We start from the raw sequence: 25,269 nt of genomic DNA on the forward strand, positions 1-25,269 counted from the left end.
TTTTAAAACAGAGGTGTTACTATTAATTCCTTCCTAAGGAGATTGATCTTGCCAAGGCTGAATTCCTTTCTGCTGCTACCAAAGGACATCACTTACCCAATTTACAGCGTGAGACCTAAATCTTTTCCACTGAGCATCTGTCAGGGATTCTTGGGCCAAGTCAGCAATGTACAGATATAGTAAAGGATACTTCAGTAATTTGTGCCTGCAGCTGAATATGGTGCTTTTTGAACAGATTCATCTCTGACCAGGTCCCAGAGTCAGGTCTGCTCTCTTATTATGATCCAGGAGCACACATGACGGGAAGAAAGGAAGGAAGTGGCTTTTGTATTGACTGCTCACCACCTCTGACAGAGGTGCTTTTGCTGCCAATGTTTTGTCCTTGGAAGGGCTGTTCCCCTCCTGTCCCCAGGGCGAGCTCTCTATGTCAGATCCTGCAGTGCACTGACCCTCCTTCCCTCTTGCTTTCATCTTTGCACCACATCAAATACATGCCAAGAACACTAATGGGAATTCTGCAACAATGCTGTCTAATTAATGGCTCTTGACCTCCTAGAGCATGATAGAGTTTTTCATGTATCAGTGTTGATTACCTAATTTCCTATTATTTCCTCCCTATAAATTCCCAAAGTTATTAATATCCCTGCTGTTTTATACTTGGGTAGCCACTTTGTGTGTTCTGGAAGGAAGAAATTCTGTGTATTATGGCACATCATACGCTCTAATGCTGTGCTTTTACTCTGAACCATCCTTGTTTTTTCTTTCGACGGGTACATTGTAAATTAGAGATTTCTTTACTCTTGTCTTTCTGCTTTGGCTGTGGCATTTGAATTTCCTGCTGCTGGGCTTCAGTGCTGGTGAGGTAGAGAGCTTAAAAAAGAAAGATGCAGATTTTAAAAGAAGCGCAGTGTATACTTATGCTTGTCAAAAGATTGAGATGTATGCAAAAGATTTCTTTTCCCTTTTGCAAGACCTTCTGCTTCCAGTGATGATAAAATTACTAGACTTTGGGTTGCACTTAACACTGATTATAGAGTGAGATAACAAATAGTGGAAGTGATTTCTATTCAGTAGGTGGAGGGATTAACAAACTCTTGGGGCAGAAAGCTAAAATTAGGTAAATTCAGATTAGAAGTAAATAGCTAACAATGACAGTAATTAACCAGAGAAAGCCCTTGCAGAGCTGTGTTCTTCCCCAGTCACCTCCTCCTCTAGCACTGCCCAGCCCTGCTCCTGTGAGCATCCCCCTTCTGTGCTTTGCAGGTGTTCAGGGATGATAAGCACCCTAATTTAGTGCAGGCTAAAACGTATGTTTGAGGAGACCAGGACTAAAACCAGTTCTCCTCAAACGTACATGCAGTATGTAGAGTACCTACAAAAGCACGATGGTAATAATGAGAGTAAGAGTGGTATCAGATTAAAAACCCTACAGTTTAAGCAGGCTCCACTATGAGTTTTGTAAATAGAATTCTGGCCACCTAGACAATGCCATCATTAAAGAAATTTTTAGAAAACACCATTTTCTACAATAAAATCCTCATTTTTATATTTTTACTCTGTAAAATTTACTTTTAAGCGATCTGCCCTACAGGTTCACCAAGCCTGACAAAGCCCTCCTTGCTCCCAGCTGTTTACCTCTGTTCGCCTGTTTGTGTTGACTGACAAATGGGTTTTTTCCATCTGTGTTCCAATGATAAGCATTGTTAGAGCTAAGCCTTCCACCTTTCTGTCCCAGTGGGGTACTGGCTTTCCAATTACCCTGTCCTGCTGCTGCAAACTGATAACATTACCACACTGCAGTCCTGCATTGGAGTACCACATGGGAGCTGGTTACCTGCTCTAGAAAAACACTTTAATTAGTGGCTTTAGAGGTCTAAGAAATTGCCTTCATTTTGGTAATCTAGGAAGAAGATGTCTCTCTCCCTACTGCCGTTCTTGACATTAAAGTGAGATGATTTATGGGGATTGATGGTATTTAATTAAAAATAGCTGAGTTTTTGTTACCAATTACTGTCACCTTTGATTAGCTTGAATGTGGCTATGACCGTATTCTTCCTACATAATTTATCTCCTAGAAAAGCTACATCTTTGAACATAAAAGGAAATATTCAGAGGAAGATTCAGAGTTGCCAGAAGAACACATTTTGGAAGTGATAGAAAACTTTCTTTCTACCTCATGTAGCAAAGCCATGGCAAGAGTAGACCGTCTGGTCTTTGCCTACCACAGAGTTTTACACATCCTTTGAAACATGTGGCGACGGCCACCCTCACAGCCAGGAAACCAGATTAAACAAACAATGCGACAAATCCCACACTAAATTAATTATCATTGGATGCAGGAGGTTCTTGTGAAATCTCTTTATTTCATGCTTGCCCTTCCAGCTGGAATAGAGCTGCAGAGCAGCAGGCTAGCAAGCTCACAGTCAGAATTCAGAGAAAACCAAGCACTGAGCTATTGGTAAACAAATGAAAAAATATATTTATAATGTATTTATAATAAGTGATTTTCATTATGCAGCCAGGAAAATAATTTAGGGATTTATAAACTTTCACCTGTTTTAGTCTGCATGAAATTCAATTGTTGCACGATCATTACAGGCCTCATCCAGCTTCGTAGAAAGCCAAAGTAATGATGGCGAGACAATGCTTCAGAGGACTCACAAGAAATCCATGCAGGCATTTCCTTTCAGGTTAATATGCCTTGCAGGAAGCTGGGTAAAAGTGGCTGCATTCCACTGGATGTAAGTAGTAGATAACTGGCCAATATGTTCAACAACAGTCCACCAGTTAGTCCACAAATTAGAAGCACATTTTCTAGATGGAATACTTATTTCCATTTCTCAAAGACGACAAAAAATCCTGGGTCAAGTATCTGAAAAATCAAAGTTCTTGGACTTGATTTTTTTTTTAAATCTGTTTATTAAGAAAAAGTTTCCCTTTTACATAGAAAAGATACAGAGGAAGGTAAATAAATGCAGCAGAATTCATGTAACGGCTGTACAACTGAATCTTAATGACAAAAGTTGCAGAAAACCTAAATATAAAAAGCCACCTCCAAAATGAGACTAACAGAGCAAGAACAAGACATAAAAATGAACAGCATTGGACAACTGTGAAACACAAGTACGTAGAAAGACACAGCCAGTACAACACAAGAGGCCTCATGCCCAAGGATATTCCTGTTTCAGTATTATGCCTTCAATGGGGAAATCAGATAAATGTAACGCTTTACAAAATCCTGGTATCTGGTTTATCCTGCAATTTATTATTTAATATCCCAACTTTTCAGAGCTGGAAAGCCTTTAAAATTTTGCGTAAAAAGAAACTGGTGAGATTGATATTTTGTTTTTCATGAAATAAAATAAATCTTATATTCTCTTATGTTGTCATGTCTTCCAATGGCAATTATTAGATTATTTTTCCCAAGGATTAGGCGAAGGAAAGTAAGACAATGAGGAACACTGAATTCAAAGCTGTGAGCTGAACTGAGTACTCTTGCACTTCTACCTGTGACAGCCTCTGCTGAAGCTTGCAGAAGACCACAGAGATCTGCCACAGTGCCTTCGGGGCATCTTCCTGTAGACTTGGGTAAATTCAGCTGCACTCCAGCGATGGCATGGCTGGAGTACCATCGGGAAATAAAATCATCTCACAAACATCTTGTGCAGATTAAAAAATACACATGGGGAAAAGAATGAGAACAGACACTTGAATGGCAACAGAAGACAAAGATTTATTTTTACTGACTTTCAACTGGTGTTAAGATTGCTTGAGAGACATCCAGTAAATTTGTAAGACCACCACAGATATGGCTACATATGCATACTCTGTCTACCTTGCTACCACGCCCTCCCTTCATAAAGGCACTAACTATAAATAATAGGAAAACAGATAAAATGCCAGGAAAAAAACGGACTGCTTGTATGAACGTCTATGTTTATGTTTGATACATTCATGCTTTAAATGTACAATTTTAAAATTAATTTTAAAAGTCACCTTTATTTTGGCAATAAAACTGATAAAATGGAACATGCAGAACACACAGCTTGACAGAACTCAGTGCATAATTTTGTCAGAATGAAGTAGTTCTTTGTCACCCTTCGTGAGTTGGGAATACATTCTTATTACAAGGCAAAAAACCCCCACCCAAGCCAGACAACATCTGGCTTCTGTATGTAATGCATCTGCTTTTCCACATCTTCTCCAACATCTTTGGATACCAAATCTATGTATGACCACAGGTGAAATTGTATGGTTATATTCTAACAGTCTTCATAGTGCAGCAAGGCAAGACAGAGCTGCCTGTATTCACTGTTCTATCTCCAGGCTATCCATTTTTAAGTCAGGGGGTTTAAAGCTAATCACTTCTTCATAGGTAAGTTCTGTAGAGAGGGTGAAGCAGAGAGAAGAATTAGGTGATATTCTCCCCAAAAGAAAAATATTCCAGACAAAACAGTTCTATGGATGCATGTGATTTGTAGTTTGTATTTCCAGCCTTTTTAGAGGTGGGATCCAAAAATAGACTGAATTCACTAGGAATCCTTCTGTTAACCTCAGTTACAAATTAGACTCACAAATACTGTTTTTGTGCAACATGTCTGTCCCCTTGAGCTAATTACTAAAACACAGGCCCTGAAAAGGAAACATCAATTGTGCTGTCAGATGACCTGCCAAAATGATGTAATAAAAGACAAAATGTAATGGGAAATGGAAGCTTTAAAAGCACCCAAACAGGTTTTAAAACATACACTTTTAACTGCAGAGAATGTTGCCTTCAATCACTTATAAATCATTCATAAATCATATAAACCATTTGCAATTCTGTGCTACTGCCTTGGGATCTAGGTTTTGCGGGTTTTTTTATGTTTTATTGTGACTAACTTAATTTTAAGGTCCTCTGGAAGAAAAAGTATTTTGTCGTAGAAGCATGTAACAATTCTATTTTCAACAAGAAGGGCTTAGCTAGAAACATGGATTCTCTGCCATTTTATCCTGCTTTAGGAATAGCCCTTCATCTTTTCATGCTGGCAGTCATGTCCTGGTTTGTGCCTTGCACAGTAATGGAATATGTCATCAGCAGCTACTTCCTATGTAATTTCTCTACTTAGATACTGTATTTTAAGGACCAAATCCTGTTCATGCATAAATATATGGCTAACAATGCATTACGTCAGGTTCTGTTTTCCAAACAGTGATGTTTAAATATCAAACTTATGCCTATTAGCTTGTTTATTAAACAGATCTAAGACAACTGCTACACCTGCTAGCACTCCTCTAAAAAGTATGTAAAAAGCTTAGGGCTGAAATGTTGCTTATGCTGTGGTTGTGTTACGCTGTAGCACGGTGCATGGTGACCAGCGTGCTAGCTATAGTGGAAGATTTCTCTGAAAGAAATTCCATGTGCAGAACCCCTGAGGTGGAAGGATTCATGAGGTGACCCTCTCAGTGATTGACTTGCAGCTATTAAGTAGCATCTGGTCATAGGCAGCCAGCAGGAGCAAGAACGGTCCTGACTGAACTCAGAGGAAGCCAGCGACCCCACAAATTGGACCCCTGGAACTGTATTAAAAAGTACTTCTGCTGGCTGTGCATTGTACATTTATGAAGCTCCTTACCTGGTTCTTGTGCCACCTACTCAGCAGACAGTATAGATGTTACACTGAGATATGTGCAACTGGAGCAACAGCCAAGGAGAGGCATACCATGCAACTCTGAATAGCATACTCCCAGCCTCTAAAATGTGAAATATTTTCTAACTGATTAAACATGGCAGAAAGAAACTATGAGCTTGGGCTGCAAGCCTCAGCAGTGTGCAGTGGAGGCCAGAGAAATGTTTAACTGCACCATGTGTAAGACAAAGTGTCTGAAATCTCATTTCACTTTGGTGCTCAGTCCCTCTTGGGATCAAGTGCCACTGACTTTTAATTTGAACAAGAAAGAGGAGAAGTTGACATCTTGAGAAACTGGGTCAATATTTCATCAACAACACAAACATTTATGCAGATGGTCACCTTTCACATCATCTTACTTACACGTGGCACATACTGTACTTGAAAACAAAATGTTTATTCCCCAAGATAAAATATGGCCAGGAGGAAGACCTGCATGTCCTGTGCTAGTTTTGAGATTTTTGCCTCAGGCCTTTTTTCCCCACTGTATAAAGGAGGAATTTGACCTGTATTTCCAACAAGGACAGTGACGTCCTTCCTAAGGAATTCACCTCCGCATCCTCATTTTGGTTCATGAAGTGTTAAGACTGTTCCTGAAATAATTTCAGTGGAGTTTCGTCACAAACAGAAATCAGCTGCATGACTCAGAAATTGTTAAACTTTCCTGTTAAAGACTTGGTCAACTGAAAGAGTAGCAGAAAACAAATCACCCACTTGTAAGCACAGCAGCAAACTGAACATGCCTCTCAATAAACAAGATGTATGGGCAGTGCTGTATGCTGCCAGGTTTTGCAGAGGAGAGCATGTGAAAGGAGTAAGCGATACCAGTCAATCCTTCTTGTTTGTACAGACACAGTAAGCTTCTAGGAAACCCTTTTCAGGGCTCTAGGAGGTTGCTTTATTGTAGAGAGACCCATGACCCCACTCCTATCTTTCTTTAAGATGTATTTGCTGTAGTCAGCCTGCTTGTCTCCCTTGCAATGCCCAGGATAAAACATGGTACAAAAGGAAGGGCGTAAGACATGGGAGGTCAGCATTTTTCATGAGAAACCTACCCCCTATACTAACACATTTTTATCAAACCTTTCTGGAGTAAAAGCTACAGAATATACAAACAGAAACAGAAGAACATTTATTTAATAGAACTCATACTTCATCTAATCCAAGGAAAGGACTTTATCGACAAACAGGAACAATTAGTTTTCTAGAACATTATTCTCAATTTAAACTCTCGAGTAAGGAATTTTTAGCATAATATGTCCTCATTAGACAACGATGAAATTGAACTGTACTTTTCAGTGCACTTGCAAACTTGACGTTTAGCCACCTTACTTCCCTGATACTGTAGTGCAATATGATCATGATGCAAGCACAGAATTAACTAATAAAAGAAGGTTGTTGCAATATTTCTCAAGGATGGGTTTTGGGGTGACACTGCCAAGTAAAAATCAACTCTCATCTCAAACAGGATCAATAGCATGGTTTATCTATTAATCCCAATTACCTGGCCATCTAAAGAATGATCAACAAAATACACATCTATGTGGAAAATAATGATTTCTGGTTCTGAACAAAGCTAGACCAGAATCTCAAATAGTGTCACTTGCCCTAGGACATTTACTTCAGCTGAGGATCTGAACTAGAAAACTAAGAGCAAGACAGAATATGTGGTGACCTGGTAACTAGCATCAGCTTTTAGTTAAGCTTAAACCTGCTATGGCGACTCTAGTGAGGAGACGACAGACGGGGGGGAGGAAGCAAAATCTAGAAACACAACCCTTCCCACCTCTCTACTCTCGCAACACACATGGATTTATCTTTTTTCCCCAAGGCTTAAGAGTTCAAATTGATTTGGTTAGAAACAGAGCAAAACTGTTATTTAAATAAGGTTTTGTTATACTGCATGCATTAACTAATACGTGCAATTCTGTTACCTTTCCATTCATCTATGTTTCGCTCCTTATTCTCTATTGACTCATCATACAGCTCAGCCTCAGGTTCATCATCTGGATCATGATACTGTACAAAGTATGGATGGGCAAGTGCTTCTGACGCAGTAATTCTCTTATCGCTGTCTAATATAAGCATCTTCTCAAGAAGATCTACAGCTAAGGGAAAAAGAGAAATGCGGTTCAAAGCCAGAAGAGACCATCTGGAAATAAAAGAGAAGGCAACTGTTCATACACAAGCTGTTCTCACTCACCTGAAACACAGTTAACATTATTGACAAACCCACAAAATTTAGGCAATATAACAAATAAGTTTTGAAGATGTTATACCATGAGTACAATTTTCAGAGGTGAAGGAAGCTTTTTTTGGTTTGCTTGTGGTATGCACAAAGGTTCATTATAGTCTGTTTGATTCACCTCTTCAGACACCCAGGGCCTTCATTCTGAAAAGATCTCTGTGTGCTTTAAAGTTAAATATCCTGTGTTGTGCATAATGTACTTAACTTGACCCTGATCGGTGCAAACTTAAGTAAGTTAAAACTGTGATTGTGAGATTACACTTTGAATTAGCTGCACCAATGAAATGATTAGATGAAAACCCCAAAGCAACTTTACAGGACCCATTATAAAGAAAATATGTTTGAAGTTGACAGTTGCAGAATAATAGAAATGAGAGAAGTCTGTAAGGCTGAAATTTGGTTTATATTGAAAGTTTATAATTAGTTCTTCAATATTATATAAAAATGATTTTTAGTGCTTTCATATAAGCAGTCATGAATTTGCCTTGATGATATTAATATGTAGCATGCTCTCATGTACCTCATGCAAATAAATCCCATTTTTTATACGAAAACGTTCACAGCTACTTGTATTTGTAAAAATACAATTGTCCTTTTATATTCAGAATGAATTCAAAACATTTTAACTCATACTTCCCTACATACAATGTTTTAACATGCACTCGATGGAACTGACCAGTCACTGCAGTAAGGTGACTCTGGTGACTCAAACATCTCCTTCGCCATGCCACAAGAAACAGTTCACAGAAACATCTCTTTTGCACAGGCAGAACCAATTGGTTGAAACAAAAATGTTAGATGTAAAAACAATTGCGCAGGATCAGACCAAAAGCCTGCCTAGCCTCGTATCCTGTGTCCAACAATGGGTAATGTATTTCTAGGAAATAATACTCAAAAGGGTTATTCAAACAGCTATACTTCCTGGTATATTCTTCTGTTTGCCAGCAATTCAGCTCATGACCTTCCTGAGCCAGAAGTGATGTCTCTAGCCTAGACTCCATGATATTTTTATCTATTTCTGCTATATATATAACTGGCTTTTGCTTTTCATCCACAGACTGTTTTTGTTTAGGAGGTTCCCATAATCTCCACCATAAACAAAAGACACAGGCTTCATGAAGGGAAAACAGTCTCAGGATGAAAGGTTAAGCAATGCTCTTATCACCGGTCTGATCATTATTATATGGGATCACATAGCAAAGGAAGGCTTGAGTTCTTATGTTAGTGAAAGATTTAGTCTATATCAGTTTGACTTGCTTACCTAATGGATTTGCACCACGAAATACTGCTTTTAAATCCTGTTGAGGCATATGTGGAAGAGATTCAATGTATTTTCTTGCCTAGGAATAAATTGATATACATACCACATGCACAGAGGTTAGATTTTGCTCAGCAGTAACCACATCAACTCTAAAATAACATATGTAATTTTTAAAGTGTTCCTTATACATGGAGAAACCTTGTTTTTGTAAAAACGTATGACTTTATTTCAAACAGTCACTCCTGTATATTGCACAATAAGCAAGAGAGTTTTAAATAGGTATTTTTCCCCTCTATGTGCGTATATTTGTGTAAGCACTTATGTTTTCACTTACGCTTACTGGCTTATTGCAATATAACCCCAGGAAACACATGCACGTAACGTTCAACCAGAAACTGCAATCTAAATCATCTTTCAGTTACCCTCAGCAAAGTGGTATAATCCAATCTGCATCCTTCCCTTTTCTCTCTCCTCTGTCGAACAGTAGCTTCACTAACCAAAGAACAAATCCTGATACTCCCAGGACGCAGATCTTCAGATGTTTAACAGAATTTATAGTGTGCTTTGTCACTGTGTTGGTGAAAGGCTCATCGAAACTCAGCCAGGAAAAGCCTACCCACATATCAGACACATAAATGTCAGCGTGAAGCCTGACATTACACAAGCTATGAATCTCTGGGCTGAGGCAGATAGGTCAGCAAGAGGAGAGGTTGAATGCTGGGATCAGACAGAACAGGGAATTCTGAAATGGAACAGTTAAATAAGAGGCAAATGGCTGTCCCCAAATCTGTAAAAATCCCAGCTGGTCTTTGAACAAATTTAATCCTTAAAAAAAGACCCCAGTGAAATGCAACCACCATTTAAACCCATATTAACATGAAAAACTGACAAAACAGCTCAGTCACTTGTGCTAAAACATCCCAAGAGGTTGATCTTTTAGTTTTCAATTCTTTAATCCTCTACTATAACTGAAAATAGGGCTTGGCATTACAGAAAACCTCTGACCTTGCTGTCAGAAGAATGGAAAAAAATTGTCTGGGATGGCAAGCTGCATTAAGAAATATCTAAACAATAAGATCAAAATACATGGTAAAGAACTAGAACAAAGGAACAGAATACACTCCCTTTCAAGAGGTAAGTACCTCCAAGCAAGGTATGTATCTCCTTTGGCAGTGCTCCTCTAAGCAGGCAGCAGCAGCCCAGAGGTGACCTAGCAGCACTCCCATTCATTAACTTGGTTTTCGTGTTCTCCCCATGCTCTAAATGTATAAATTAGCCCCAGTAATACAGTTTTAGGATTCCTGTAGCTCACCAAAAGCAATACTATCTCCAGTAAATATTTAAGCTGCTTAATCTCATAATCGAAAAACTCACGAACTGTGGGTAATTCACACATTTGTATGCACTCCTCTGAACACGTTACTGCAAAAAACGTAGGATCTTCTCCTGTCCCAGCCATTCCCAGGTGCTGGGTACCCACAGACTCTGGGGTTGTGTGTTGGCCTATGCTAGTGAGGTTTTGTTATGCTTGGACTTTCCAGAAATAGTGTTGCTCTGCCTCTCCTGCTGCTCCCGATTACTTAATCCACTAGTGCATTCATTAGTAAGTTCAAAGGAAACCCACCAACATACACACAAGCTGAAAAACAGCCATTTGTATTAGTCTAAGGTGTATACAGAAAAGGTTTAAGAAAACAGCTTCAGGTGAGAAGGTATCTGTGTGCTGCTGCTTATCTGAATTTTTACACTGTGCCCATCACCTGCTTTTATCAATCAATACCACATCTCATTCCTCACCTGGATATCCACGGTTATTGCTTAAAGTGAATTCTGTAAGTGTAGCTTTAGCAGAGAAATGAAGTGAAAATTGTTAATTTACCAGATTACTATTTTAAAGAAGTTATATGGAGAGTTAAAAATCACACCGTTAACTATAGATGATATCATGAAAGTGAACCTCACGCAAGATTCAGAGAAATGAATAAATATGAATCAAATTAGGGATCCAAATAAGAGCACTCATCAAGAACATAAACACATGTTATTTGATTCCAATATCTCTTTTTAGATCCCTTAGGACAATGGAAAGCATAAAAATTATAGAGACATCAGATTTACTAACGATATAATGCTCCGAGCTGAGAATCAATTTGAAATTCTTTTATTACAAGTATAGCAGAAAACTAAAAGTTCACCAGGACCAATTGCAAAACTCCTTTCAAAAACCGAACACATAAGAACAAGTATCAAAATTAACCGAGCTGAGAGTCAATGCATTTGGATACCTCTAAAAAGAATGGGTTTTTTTTAATCATGGCATTCTAGCAGCAAAAAATAGAGATAATTTTAGTGTTTGCTCATTTCCAAATCAGAGGATCTGCATAACACAATCAGTGATATACGATGCCAATTAAAGAATGCTAGAAAGACACAACAGAAGGAAGCTGTGAACTCACATGTTCTGATGAGATCTTCTTCAGAAGCTCAGAACTGGGTGTGCCCACAACTTCCATTATTCTCTTTAGTTGATCAATATCTGCAGTATTTCAGGGAAATAAACAGCACATGGTCCCTCTGGTTTAAACAATTAATGAGCTTTCATGCAGATAGTTAAGATGTTTAAAACTATTCAGTGAGACAATTCCATCGTAGTCCATGGAAGGATACCAATTCATACCTGCTTAAGCCTAGTCCTGGAGTATCAAATTCTCTATTGCATTACATGAATCCTTCAGGTGTGCCTGTACATGAGAAAGGTACATGCAAAATATTGCCTTCCTGTCCTAGTTCCCAATTTAACATATTCTTAAGCTTAATTTTAACAGCACATTTATGTTTCAGATATCTGAGGGATTTCTGAAGAACAGTCTAATACGATACAGCACATAGGGCTAGATTTCTAATCTGAGGGCTGGCAAGTGGAAAGTTCTCATTTGGTAGCTTTAAAAATCTGTTGTGTATCAGTCTCAAGATTAAAAACTTTGAAAACAATCATTTTTCATTGCCCTATATGACTTGCAAAATAAATTACACTTTCCCTAGAGACTCTACGTTATTTTACAGCTTTATTGAAATGGATGTGATCATATAATTGTAGCCAATATTTTATAACTGAAAAAAAGTCTTATTTCTTGAAAACTAAATGCATGGATTTTTCCAAATACCACATATCGTGTAATCAAACAGTCTGAAGCACAGCCATACAGATGATGAACATCTGGACAATGCCTGTGGTTACAATACAGCCTAATGATGCTGAGCACAGTAGAAAGGCAAGCGGGGAGACCTGGTCTCTCAGCTCTCTTAACAGTTTTTCAGGCAATTCTGGTATCATGTTGTTTTGCACCTAGCAATGGCTTAGTTTTAACAGAAGTATTTGCTTTTTGAGGGGTTTCGGAGTACTGAGAAACTACATTCGCTGATCAAAAAATACTGCCTTTACTCAGCTGCAGTTTTAAGGTTATGTTATTTCAGTAAGATACAAACATGGAAGAAATCTGCTCTGTTGTAACTAGGTTATTATTTAAATACAGATACACAACAAAGAATAAATGTAACTCACTGTTGTTCAGGAACACCTGTTACTGGCTTTTTTTTCCCTATCAGTGGGTCTCATATTCAGCTGTCATATACTTCGAAATGAAAGATTAGCAAAAATTGTTTAGTGTTTTAGTTTGTTAGCTCAAAAACATTTCCATAGAAACACTCAAGTCATTAGAAAAAACCCAAAGAATTAGAGAGTATTGTTATAGCTGCATTTGAAGTTTTATTGTTAAGGATACAATCATTTCCTGGAAATAGGGCCTTCCCTTTCAGTAGCTCTGCCATGATGCATCCAACTGACCAGATGTCAACTGCCAAAAAATGGAGAGAGAAATATGATGAATTGAAGAGACTCTTAAACAGAGTTGCCTCTTGGTTTAAAACTACCACTAGATGTCTTCACAGTTTACCTGTCTGATTGTAGTGCATCCAATTTAACATAATTTCTGGAGCTCTGTACCATCTTGTTGCAACGTATCCGGTCATTTCATCATCAGTTTGTCGAGCTAAACCAAAGTCTAAAATCTACAGAATAAAAATAAAGTAAAATAAACAATGATTTTAAAAATCCCTGTTCACTTCTGTTATAAGTACTGACTTTCCCTGTTACTCATTTCTGAGTTTATCCATGGTCCCTTGCTATCGGTCAAGTAAACCAGCAGCACTCTGCAGGATGAGCTCATCTGCTCTCCCTGCTGCATCCCTGCAGCCTACGGGTCTGCATAAAGCAGACAGCCTCCACTGTGATGAGGCTGGCCCTTTGTCCTCTAAGGCAAACTTCAGATTTTGCCTCAAATTCAATTTTCCACTGACATTTATTTGCTAAAAATAAGCACTGTTACTATAAAAAAATGAAGCACTAACAATGGGAATGTCTGTGTAAAATGGCAAGTGCCACTGGTCATTTAAACGTCTAAAGACCACACGAGCTGATCACAAATCCGCAGAATTTCTGTTGTTTCCCTCTCATGTCTAAGCATTTACCCAAATAACGTATCATTCCAATGCTGCCAGGAGAGAAACATACATCCTGTGTAACAAGGTAAATTTAAATCACACACCATCTGTTTTTGGCAGAACTCCCCCACCGAAACAACAAAGGAGCTCTGTTTAGGTACACATATTACTCACAGCATTGGTAGCAAAATGTTTCTCTCCATATGCTCTCCCTTGCTAAGTTTATATTGATGGGAAGTTATTTCAATTAAATTTTTCCTGCTCATTTCTTTGCTTTCTACTCTTTTATTAGTCTGTGTCCCACTAATTATGGAGCTAAAAGGTATCCCTAACGCTAAGACAGGATGTTTGAAAGGGTACCATCTGAGCCTCAGTGCTGTTAAGTCAGTCATCTGAGCTAGTTAACATCTCTTCAAATAGAAACGTGAATGGCAACCTCCTGTGATGAGATAAGCTGATGGCTAATCCTTTTCATTAGGAGTAAGAAAATTTTAAAAGTATCATTCAAAATTCCTCAGTTATACTCCAATTTAAAGATACAAAAAGTCTAAAGAAAAATAAATAACACACTAACATCTTTACTTCTAATAGACTTTAAAAGCATTATTTATTTCTTAAAAAAGCAAAAATGAAAGCATGAGGCAAACAAGGCATGAATAATGGCATGAAACTCAAACACTACTGCCCCTATTTTTATAAGGGTTTTGGCAATATTTTTCTTTAATAGCTGATCCCTTCTATCAACTGTGTAAACACATATTTTCCTACTTCTGGTTTCTATTTCCTTTTTGTTTGAACCTGGAAATATCCACTAGTTTTTTCTATTAGAAAATAATTTGGTATCGGAGGAAGTAAAGCTATAAATACAAATAAGGCAAAGAGCAGTGCAACAAATGCTAGGCGGGGAGGTGCACAGATACCATAATAGAAAAAAAAAAAAAAAAGGATTAAAAGTCTCCTTTACTTACAGTACAAAAATACAGCACACATTTTAGAGTGCATGATCAGACCCAGATGACCCATAAAATTTCACAGATGCTGAACATACATGCATGAAGACATTAAAGATAATCATGAAACTTGCTGAGCATCTGCACGTTTTACTAAACCAAACAGGAACTACAATTTCTCACCACAGATCCAGATTACTGTGAGACCAAACTGCACTGCTCTTAATTCACTATTGTGTTTTTTTGCTGATCTTGTAGTATTTTGAATCTTTTCTTGTATTCCAAATACTTCCTCACAGCTGGACTAAAGTGCTTACATCATAGTCTCAGTCATAGGGATAAAGACGTTTCTGGCTGTCATGGAGAAATGCTAAACTTCTCATTCTTACGCTTAAAGGATTAGAAAGCTAAAGACATCTTTTCCTTCTCCAGAGTCCCATTCTTATTATGTAATACCATATAATGCAGCTACAGAAAGATATATATTTATATACATGTGTACATTAAAATAGCATTTGAAAAATGTGGATCACAGGGTTTTTTTGGTTGAGGTTTGTTGTTTTTTTTTTACTGCCTGTAGCTGGTAACATAACTGGTAATACTGGTATCTGTTTCCATATCGTCATTTAATTTAGCTTGTATATACTATAAATATAAAAATTAAAGTTGTTACAAGGCTTCATCTAAACATGGCAGATGTAGATACATATCACAGGTCAAACTTTCAAGATATACTCAGTATTTACTCATGGGCCAAATTACTAGCCTATGTACCATCTGCGAGGAATTAGGGATGAAGATACTTGTGTTCATGCTAAAGTAACAGTTGGGAGAAAACACATGTTCATGGAAGTGGGTTTTCTATGCCAAGGGAGCCAGCAGTAGCAAACAGTCGAAATTAATGGAATCAGAAATAAAACCAGTAGCTAATGGTTTCTCAGAAACTCTCATCTTGAGAGCTTTTACAACTTTCTTCATTACAACAACATGGTACCTACCCTCAATTCACAGTCTTCATTTACTGCCAGGTTACTGGGCTTCAGGTCCTGTAGCACAGCAGAGGGAGTTAGTAAAGTATGATTTTAACCTTTTAAAGTATATTATAACTATAACTTCGTAACGTTTGATGCATAGAAGGACACACTCCATTAATTCTTATTATTGCAATGAGTGAACTCACCCGGTGGATGATTCCAGCTGAGTGAATATACTGTGAAACAAAGGGAATAAAAACGTAAGATTTGAAGTAAGAGATTAGGAAAAGTGTAAGTCATTTTTCTTATCTTTTCACTTCTGACACAGATTGTTTTATATACAGAAAAGACTCATGTCACACTACATTTTCAGATCAAACAGAGGCATGACGAACTTCAAAACCTCTCTGTTTTGCTTTATGCAGAGCTGGACATTTCAATAAAGGTAACCATGAAGACTAGATTCTACCATAAAAGATAGCACTTGTGGTGATTCTTCTGTTGCAAGTTTCTTACCAATTTGGAATTTGTTCCAGTCTTATGTTGATCAGCTAGCAGTTCAGTGAAGTCAGTGGCTGGGGAGCAGTATGGTTGACCTCTAGGCGATATTAAGTCACTCTCCCCTGCTGTGAATGCTGACGTGGGTGATACTTGCACCCTGGGACAGGTTAGTGACCAAAATACTCACCTAAGCCACAGCATTACTTCAGGTCCACTTTAAAAGCAAGGACCCAAAGCAGTATTTTCAGTGGCTATTTAGTGTCTCTGCTATTCTACATAAAACATTAAAACTTTAAGATTGAGAAAAGCTTACTCTGTAATTGCCTATCATTCACTTGTTAGGATTAATAGCAAATTTATCTATGACCTTACTGACCAGGGTCAGCAAGACCTTGAAAGCCTTCTCTTCTATTCTCTTGAGGTGAATTCCCCTTTATTTAGGAGCAGAGATGTTGACTTGGAAAACCCAAAGAAAACACCAGGGCATTCTTCTTGTTCCATACTTATGCACTGTTTATCAGAAGGGCAGGGCCATCCCTGAGCGCTCCTCAGAACAGCCAAGAGCAGCTGAATAAAGAGGAAACCAAACCACCACTTGCAACAGAAGGAGCTGTGCCCTTGCTCTGTTGAGATGATGACAATAGCTCCTCTCAGTGCCACAAGCAGTCCTCCACCAGCCAGTCAGGAGCCTGCTAACATATACAGCTCTATGCTAGCCCTTCATCTGCTCAGACAGCTTCTGCAGGACATGAAGCCTGTGCTCCATACTGCTGAACAGACCTACTAGCAAGTCCAAAGCTTATTCAGGTATGCAAATACATGCTGTAATGGACTACAGCATAGATGTAAGTGAGGAGTTATATATGATCAAATGTTCTTCGACTAAAGAGACATGAGAATTTCAACTCCAGAAGAGGTGAGCCACCATCAACCTATCCCCTTGGAAACAGAGACAGAAATTAACATTCACTTTGGAGCACAACTCTTACTATTATTTAGCTCTGACACAACATAGCCTTATATTCAAAATTGCAAAGCTGGATAATTAACTCCAGAATCCATCTTCCTAATTAAGCTATTAACTTAAGTAAATGAGACAAAGCAATTAAGGGCTCAGTTCTGCAATTTTTATTCACTAAGATCTGCACTTAAATTGACAGGACCTTCATGGACATGCATGACAGGACATGCATGAATAAGAATTACTGTCTCAAGCACAAGGTGACTTGCTGAAAATCATGCAATAAGTATATTTCAGAGCCAGTATTTACCATGGCTTGCTTTCAAACATGCAGTTATTTTCCATGTCTAAAATATCAATTACTGTTAAGTTAGCTACTAAAGCAGCTGACCCTTTTCTTTTTGCTTATTCCTGTAAAAATCAACACTGCTCCAAGGAAACGCTTATCACCTTGTAATGGAAAACATTTTCTACACCTTCTGCTCTTTATAGACACTTACATATTTAATGTCAGCAAAAATATATGTATTTTAATTTTTTTGGAAGAAAATTTTGCAACAGTTTCATTGCCAATGGCCTGTGTTATGTGATTGTATATATTTTAACTGATACGATTAAAAGAAATAATGACTTAATGGGCAGAGTAAATCCTAGGTGATTGTGTGCAACACTGTACATTGCTAGGATAAACTCCTTCCAGAAATTTCCCAAGGAACCCAGCTAAGTTGGTTATGTCTTCATCTGTGTGATGCTCCCTACAAAAATCAGAGTTGTAGTTTTTCAAACTGGCTCATGTCTTTCAAAGCACAAATGTGAGTTATGTCGCATATCGTTCTTTACCAAGTTCGCATTCTTCAGAAGTTTTTTCACTACCTTCTTGTGACATGTGAAGTGTCTAAAACACACACTGTGCGCTACAGAACATGTTCACCTGAGACACTATATAGCAAGTGATTCTTCTTCAATAATTAAATAGACACGGATCTAAAGTTAATGTTCAAGGGGAATATTCACACGTATTGTGCATGTAAACATTGGCAGGCTTGGGGGTTTATTTCGGGTTACAAAAATGACTTGATAATTTCTGAACTGATTGCTGTTATCTCTAAACCCTTAAGGCAAAAAAAAAAAGTGTTTAAGTACTGGCACTGCAATGAACCAGTCATTACTACAATATTTTGCTTGCTGCCTCCAAAACTCTTGCACTCAGCCAGTACCTTAAGACCTCGAAGTAACTGATAGATGAGAAACTGTATATGGTCATCGGTTAACTTCTGGCACTTCACAATGTTATTCAGGTCAGCACCCATTAAATTTGTCACAAGATACCTGTGAAAATAAAACAGAGAGCAGAAGAAAAAGAAACACACCTCATTTACGAATGGCAGAATCTAAAGCCTTCTAAAAGCAGCACATCTAAAGAGTAACTACATACACCCATGTAGATTCCTTTTCCATCTAAGGAATCCAACACACCACACAGTTTATGCCATTTAAATCAGCTATGATCTTTAATAACGGAATCACAGCTATGAGATTTGATATAATGAAAAAGAAAAATCATTACAGTATGTTAAAAACTTGTATCTCTGTTTTCCCTGTGACACACTACAGCAGTTCAGTGAGGGGAGAATGCATCATATTTTGAGATTAATAGGAAGCCTCACCCAACATCAAACTGGGAGCCTGAGGCACCAAAGCTACAGTACCCGCAAAGTCACGGAATAGCCAATGATGGAGATTAACACTGGACTGGTTGAAATAAGAGTGGCTTGTGTAACTTCCCTCCCCACCCCTACTGTAAGCTTTATTTTTTGACAAATTTTGCAGAAATGTTGATTCTTTTCCAAAAGCAGTGCTAGGACACAAGTATGCATCTATCATACCCAATTCTCTTTTCTGCAATTTTGCCCCAGAGTCAAAGGTGTTTGGCCACTAATATCCATGGAGACAAAAATATATTACTATTTTTTTCTGCTAAATTGTTTACCTAAGTGTTTATACAGGATGTAAACCAAGAGGAACTCAGCACAAATCGTATGCATAACACGAAAATACACCTAGCCCTAGGTTAGTGTCCTGGGTTCAGCTATAGCAGTCATTTTTCTCCTGCTTAGTAGCTGGTGCAGTGCTGTGTTTTTTAACTTTCAGCCTGGGAACAACGCTGATCAGATGGCCTGGCACATCAGTCCCACAGAAGTATAAGGCTCTAGTAGATACCGGTGCACAGTGTACTCTGATGCCATCAAGGTATCAAGGGGTGAAACCCATTTCTATTTCTGGAGTGACAGGAGGATCCCAAGCGTTAACTATGCTGGAAGCTGAAATCAGCCTGACTGGGAGGAAGTGGCAAAAGCACCCCACTGTGACTGGTCCAGGGGCTCCATGCATCCTTGGCATAGACTATCTCAGGAGAGGGTATTTCAAAGACCCAAAAGGGTATAGATGGGCTTTTGGTATCGCTGCCTTGGAGACAGAGGAAATTAAGCAGCTGTCCACCTTACCCGGTCTCTCAGAGGATCCTTCTGTTGTGGGGTTGCTGAAGGTCGAAGAACAACAAGTGCCAATTGCGACCACAACAGTGCACCGGCGGCAATACCGCACCAACCGAGACTCCTTGATTCCCATCCATAAGCTGATCCGCAGACTGGAGAGCCAAGGAGTGATCAGCAGGACCCGCTCACCCTTTAATAGCCCCATATGGCCAGTGCAAAAGTCTAATGGAGAGTGGAGATTAACAGTAGACTATCGTGGCCTGAACGAAGTCACACCACCATTGAGTGCTGCCGTACCGGACATGTTAGAACTTCAGTATGAACTGGAGTCAAAGGCAGCCAAGTGGTATGCCACAATTGACACTGCCAATGCATTTTTCTCAATCCCTTTGGCAGCAGAATGCAGGCCACAGTTTGCTTTCACTCGGAGGGGCGTCCAGTACACTTGGAACCGACTGCCCCAGGGGTGGAAACACAGCCCTACCATCTGCCATGCATTGATCCAGACTGCACTGGAACAGGGGCAAGCTCCAGAACACCTGCAATACGTTGATGACATCATCGTGTGGGGTGATACAGCGGAAGAAGTTTTTGAGAAAGGGAGGAAAATAATCCAAATCCTGCTGAAGGCCGGTTTTGCCATAAAACGGAATAAGGTCAAGGGACCTGCACAGGAGATTCAATTTTTGGGAATAAAATGGCAAGATGGACGCTGCCAGATCCCCACAGACGTGATCAACAAGATAACAGCAATGTCTCCACCAACTAACAAGAAAGAAACACAAGCTTTCTTAGGTGTTGTGGGGTTCTGGAGAATGCACATCCCAAATTACAGTCTGATTGTAAGCCCTCTCTACCACGTGACCCGGAAGAAGAATGATTTCAAATGGGGCCCTGAGCAACAACAAGCCTTTGAACAAATTAAACGAGAAATAGTTCATGCAGTAGCCCTTGGACCAGTCCGGGCCGGGCCAGATGTGAAAAATGTGCTCTATACCGCAGCTGGGGAGAATGGTCCTACCTGGAGCCTCTGGCAGAAAGCTCCAGGGGAGACTCGAGGTCGACCCCTTGGCTTTTGGAGTCGGGGATATAAAGGACCCGAGGCCAGCTATACTCCCACTGAAAAAGAGATACTGGCAGCCTATGAAGGGGTTCGAGCTGCCTCAGAAGTGATTGGAACTGAAGCGCAGCTCCTCCTGGCACCCCGGTTGCCTGTGCTGGGCTGGATGTTCAAAGGCAGGGTCTCCTCTACACATCATGCAACTGATGCTACATGGAGTAAGTGGGCCGCACTAATTACACAACGAGCTCGAATAGGAAATCCCAGTCGTCCAGGAATTCTAGAAGTCATCATGGACTGGCCAGAGGGCAAAGATTTTGGGATGTCACCAGAAGAGGAGGTGACGCGTGCTGAAGAGGCCCCACCATATAATGAACAGTCAGAGAGTGAAAAGCAATATGCCTTGTTTACTGATGGGTCCTGCCGTATCGTGGGAAAGCATCGGAGATGGAAGGCAGCTGTGTGGAGTCCCCTGCGACAAGTTGCAGAAACTGCTGAGGGAGAGGGTGAATCGAGTCAATTTGCAGAGGTGAAAGCCATCCAGCTGGCCTTGGACATTGCTGAACGAGAAAAATGGCCAGTACTTTATCTCTATACTGACTCATGGATGGTGGCAAATGCCCTGTGGGGGTGGTTGCAGCAATGGAAGCAGAGCAACTGGCAACGCAGAAGTAAACCCATCTGGGCTGCTGCATTGTGGCAAGATATCGCTGCTCGGGTGCAGAACCTGGTGGTGAAGGTACGCCACGTAGATGCTCATGTACCCAAGAGTCGGGCCACTGAGGAACACCAGAATAACCAGCAAGTGGATAAAGCTGCTAAGATTAAAGTGGCTCAGATGGACTTGGATTGGCAACATAAGGGTGAATTATTTTTAGCCCGGTGGGCCCATGACACCTCAGGCCATCAAGGCAGAGATGCAACATATAGATGGGCTCGTGATCGAGGGGTGGACTTAACGATGGACACTATTGCCCAGGTTATTCACGAATGTGAAACATGTGCTGCAATTAAGCAAGCCAAGCGGTTAAAGCCTCTCTGGTATGGAGGACGATGGCTGAAGTACAAATATGGGGAGGCCTGGCAGATTGACTATATCACACTCCCACCAACCCGCCAGGGCAAGCGCTATGTGCTTACCATGGTGGAAGCAACCACCGGCTGGCTGGAAACATACGCTGTGTCCCATGCCACTGCCCGGAACACTATCCTGGGCCTTGAGAAACAAGTTTTGTGGCGACACGGCACCCCAGAGAGAATTGAGTCAGACAATGGGACTCATTTCCGGAACAACCTCATAGACACTTGGGCCAAAGAGCATGGCATTGAGTGGGTATACCACATCCCCTACCATGCACCAGCCTCTGGGAAAATCGAACGGTACAATGGGCTGTTAAAAACTACACTGAGAGCAATGGGTGGTGGGACTTTCAAACACTGGGATACACATTTACCAAAAGCCACCTGGTTGGTCAACAGTAGGGGATCTGCCAACAGGGCTGGCCCAGCCCAATCAGAACTTTTACGTACTGTAGAGGGGGATAAAGTTCCTGTGGTGCACATAAAGAATTTGTTGGGGAAGACAGTCTGGGTTATTCCTGCTTCAGGTAAAGGCAAACCCACTCGTGGGGTTGCTTTTGCTCAGGGACCTGGATATACTTGGTGGGTAATGCGGGAAGATGGGGAAGTCCGATGTGTACCTCAAGGGGATTTGATTTTGGGGGAAAACAGCCAATGAACTCAATTGTACGCTGTTGCCTGCTCTATAACACTTTTATAGCCCACCAGCTAGATATCTTCAGGTCACCAGCCATTGACCCTGACTTCCCTCCGATCATCACCTCAACAAAGAATGAATTTTGAGGAAACCAGACGAGCTCAGCAGTGACCAGATGAGTTTGGCGGTATCATCAGCAGGCAACAACCCAACACTACATACCGTCCCTCCTGCCCTGAAAGACTATTACAAGAGATGGAGCCTGACATCATGGACTGGATGAGTTCAGCAATTTTACAGGGATTGGTCCATGGACTAGGGAATGATATCTTTCTCTGTGTTTGGGTGTGGGTGTATATATATGTGTATATATGGGACAGGGGTGATGGTGTGCTGAGAGATGTGGGATCTGAGCATGACGTGAATGGTATGGAATAAGGGGTGGATACTGTCCTGGGTTCAGCTATAGCAGTCATTTTTCTCCTGCTTAGTAGCTGGTGCAGTGCTGTGTTTTTTAACTTTCAGCCTGGGAACAACGCTGATAACACCGATGTTTTTAGTTGTTGCAAAGTAATGTTTATTCCAACCAAGGACTTTCTCAGTCTCATGCTTTGCCAGGGAAGAGGGGAAGCCGGGAGGAAGCAGAGACAGGACACCTGACCCAAACTAGCCAAAGGGGTATTCCATACCACAGCACGTCATACCCAGTATATAAACCGGGGGGAGTTATCCGGAAGGCCCTGATCACTGCTCGGGTCGGGCTGGGTATCGGTCGGCGGGTGGTGAGCAATTGTACCCTCTCCCCTTGTTATTTCACTAATCGTTATTATCATTGGTGGTAGCAGTAGTGGTTTTGTATTATACCTTAGTTGCGGGACTGCTCTTATCTCAACCCGTGGGAGTTACATTCTTCCCATTCTCCTCCCCATCCCTCCGGGAGCGGGGGGAGGAAGAAGGCGGGGGGGGGAGTGAGCGAGCGGCTGTGTGGTTCTGAGTTACCGGCTGGGCTCAAACCACGACAGTTAGTCAGAAATCTAGCCTAAATTTACCTTGTCTCAGTTAACCAATAGATACTTCCCTGCATTCCTGAACTATCCCATCTAGCTGTGAAAAAATAACCTACAGCTAACACATAACTGAACTGAAAAAGTTTTAAGTTTACTGGCATTTCCGCAGCATCAAACCATTTACCACATACCTATAATCTTATTAACTATCATTCAAAAGAGTACAAAAATGAGCCACATCCTCCTGCCTCCTCTTCTGTGGAAAAATTGCAAATGGATTTATTGGGGTTCTTCAATCAACACCAACTATGGCTGCAAGTCCACTAGAACAGTACATGCTTCTTTTTAAACACCAGAGGGGTACTTACTAACTAGCCAGAATGATTTTAAAATTTTACTTACACTTCGTTAAAATTTTCTATTGATGTTGCAGGTGTAAAAACATCCAGCAATCCTATAACCTGAAAGAGGAGGGAATCAACAGTTTATTTTTAGACATCTGAAAAGCAAGATGTAATTAGTAATGACAGTGATTGGTATTTTGGGGATGAAACTGACAAAAATATGAAATATGGTCGTCTTGAAAACTTGGTGCAGCTGGTACAATAGGTGGTCTATACAGGTATAGCCTCAGCTATCTCCATGACCAACAGAAAGTTATATTAATTACTAAAAGTAATTACAATGGGGCTTCAGACAGTCAGAAATAAAGGCAGGAAAAGTAATATCTCAGTAGAAAAAAGCTGACACATAGTTTATACACTTGTATATTTAAAATTATGCACAGTTTCATGGGGTTTCTCATTCTGTTGTTGTTTAGCTTTTTTAGCATCCTTTCCCCAGGATACTTTTCAATCCACTTTATTTTGTTTGGGCTTTAATTCATCAAGTTACTTTTAAGCAGATGAATACTCCCACAGAAATCAACTCTTTGGCACATAAACTTAGAATAGTACTGAATTATTTGGGGCCTGAAGTTCTACTATCGTTCATCTAAATATTACACTGCTGTTAATTTCAATGAGTATCTGCCCTTAATTTCTCAAGAGAATCCAAATTCAGCAAAAGCAGGTTCCAGTTATTTTTTTTCCTGGACTGATATTTCAAGAGCATCCAGCAGCAGTGAGCAGAATATTACTTTATTTAGAGAAGTTGGGATCACTTGTTTTGGATTTCATCAGCTGTGTCTTCAAGATGAAGTTAGATATTTTTTACTTTTTTTGGAAAGTACTCTTACTTTTACTGGAAGTCTCTAAAGTCCGGTGACTTCACGTAGGACGGCTAGGTCCAGGCATCTTGGGTAGCTAGAGAGCCGCATACACTTTTTGATAAAGATTGTACCTAACTGAAATTAAGCCTATATTGCAAACTTTTGTAATGAAAATCCGAAGGGAAAGAAGCCACTCTCCACTTACGTTCTCATGCTTCATGTGCTTAAGCAACCTAAGCTCCCGGTAGGTCCTCCTGGCATGAATAAGTGATTGAAAAGGTCTTGAAAGCTTTTTTACTGCCACCTTCTGTCTTGTTTTGGTATCATAAGCTGAGCTAGAAGAGAAAAGCAGAAAGTCCACGTTGATGGCATGTTCTACTTCGAAGCTCTCGACTGGTTTGCTGGAGAAACCTGTATTCTCTTGGGAGCTCTTATTCCTTCCTTTGCACTCTTTCACGTTCCACACAGGGACTGCCACCGGGAGAGCTAGTCAGCAGTAACTCTGAGTATTCAAAGACAGTTCTCTTGTTTCCCATCTAGCAAATTACTAATGCTTAGGATAACGTTAGGATAATGACCTCACTTGGAGTACTGTGTACAGTTCTGGTGTCCTCAACATAAAAAGGACATGGAGCTGTTGGAGCGAGTCCAGAGGAGGGCCACGAGGATGGTAAGAGGGCTGGAGCACCTCCCATATGAAGACAGGCTGAGAGAGT

General features: G+C 40.1%; 1 protein-coding gene across 2 annotated transcripts in view; it reads right to left on the reverse strand.

Moving 5' to 3' along the window:
* Positions 1-3,713: 3,713 nt before the first annotated feature.
* The window catches only part of MAPK11 (mitogen-activated protein kinase 11), a 35,325-nt gene continuing 13,769 nt past the window's right edge, over positions 3,714-25,269 (reverse strand). For both annotated transcript variants that reach the window (XM_030478310.1, XM_030478311.1), the window contains exons 2-12: positions 24,759-24,888; positions 23,746-23,804; positions 18,282-18,393; positions 15,809-15,838; positions 15,627-15,674; positions 13,132-13,246; positions 12,961-13,032; positions 11,635-11,714; positions 9,179-9,257; positions 7,604-7,777; positions 3,714-4,382 (exon numbers count right to left, since the gene is read on the reverse strand). In XM_030478310.1, the coding sequence (XP_030334170.1) occupies positions 4,309-4,382; positions 7,604-7,777; positions 9,179-9,257; positions 11,635-11,714; positions 12,961-13,032; positions 13,132-13,246; positions 15,627-15,674; positions 15,809-15,838; positions 18,282-18,393; positions 23,746-23,804; positions 24,759-24,888 (973 nt within the window). In that variant the 3' untranslated portion in view covers positions 3,714-4,308. The remainder of the gene's footprint in view (positions 4,383-7,603; positions 7,778-9,178; positions 9,258-11,634; positions 11,715-12,960; positions 13,033-13,131; positions 13,247-15,626; positions 15,675-15,808; positions 15,839-18,281; positions 18,394-23,745; positions 23,805-24,758; positions 24,889-25,269) is intronic.

This window comes from Strigops habroptila, chromosome 3, assembly GCF_004027225.2.
Source record: "Strigops habroptila isolate Jane chromosome 3, bStrHab1.2.pri, whole genome shotgun sequence".
Lineage (NCBI taxonomy): Eukaryota > Metazoa > Chordata > Aves > Psittaciformes > Psittacidae > Strigops > Strigops habroptila.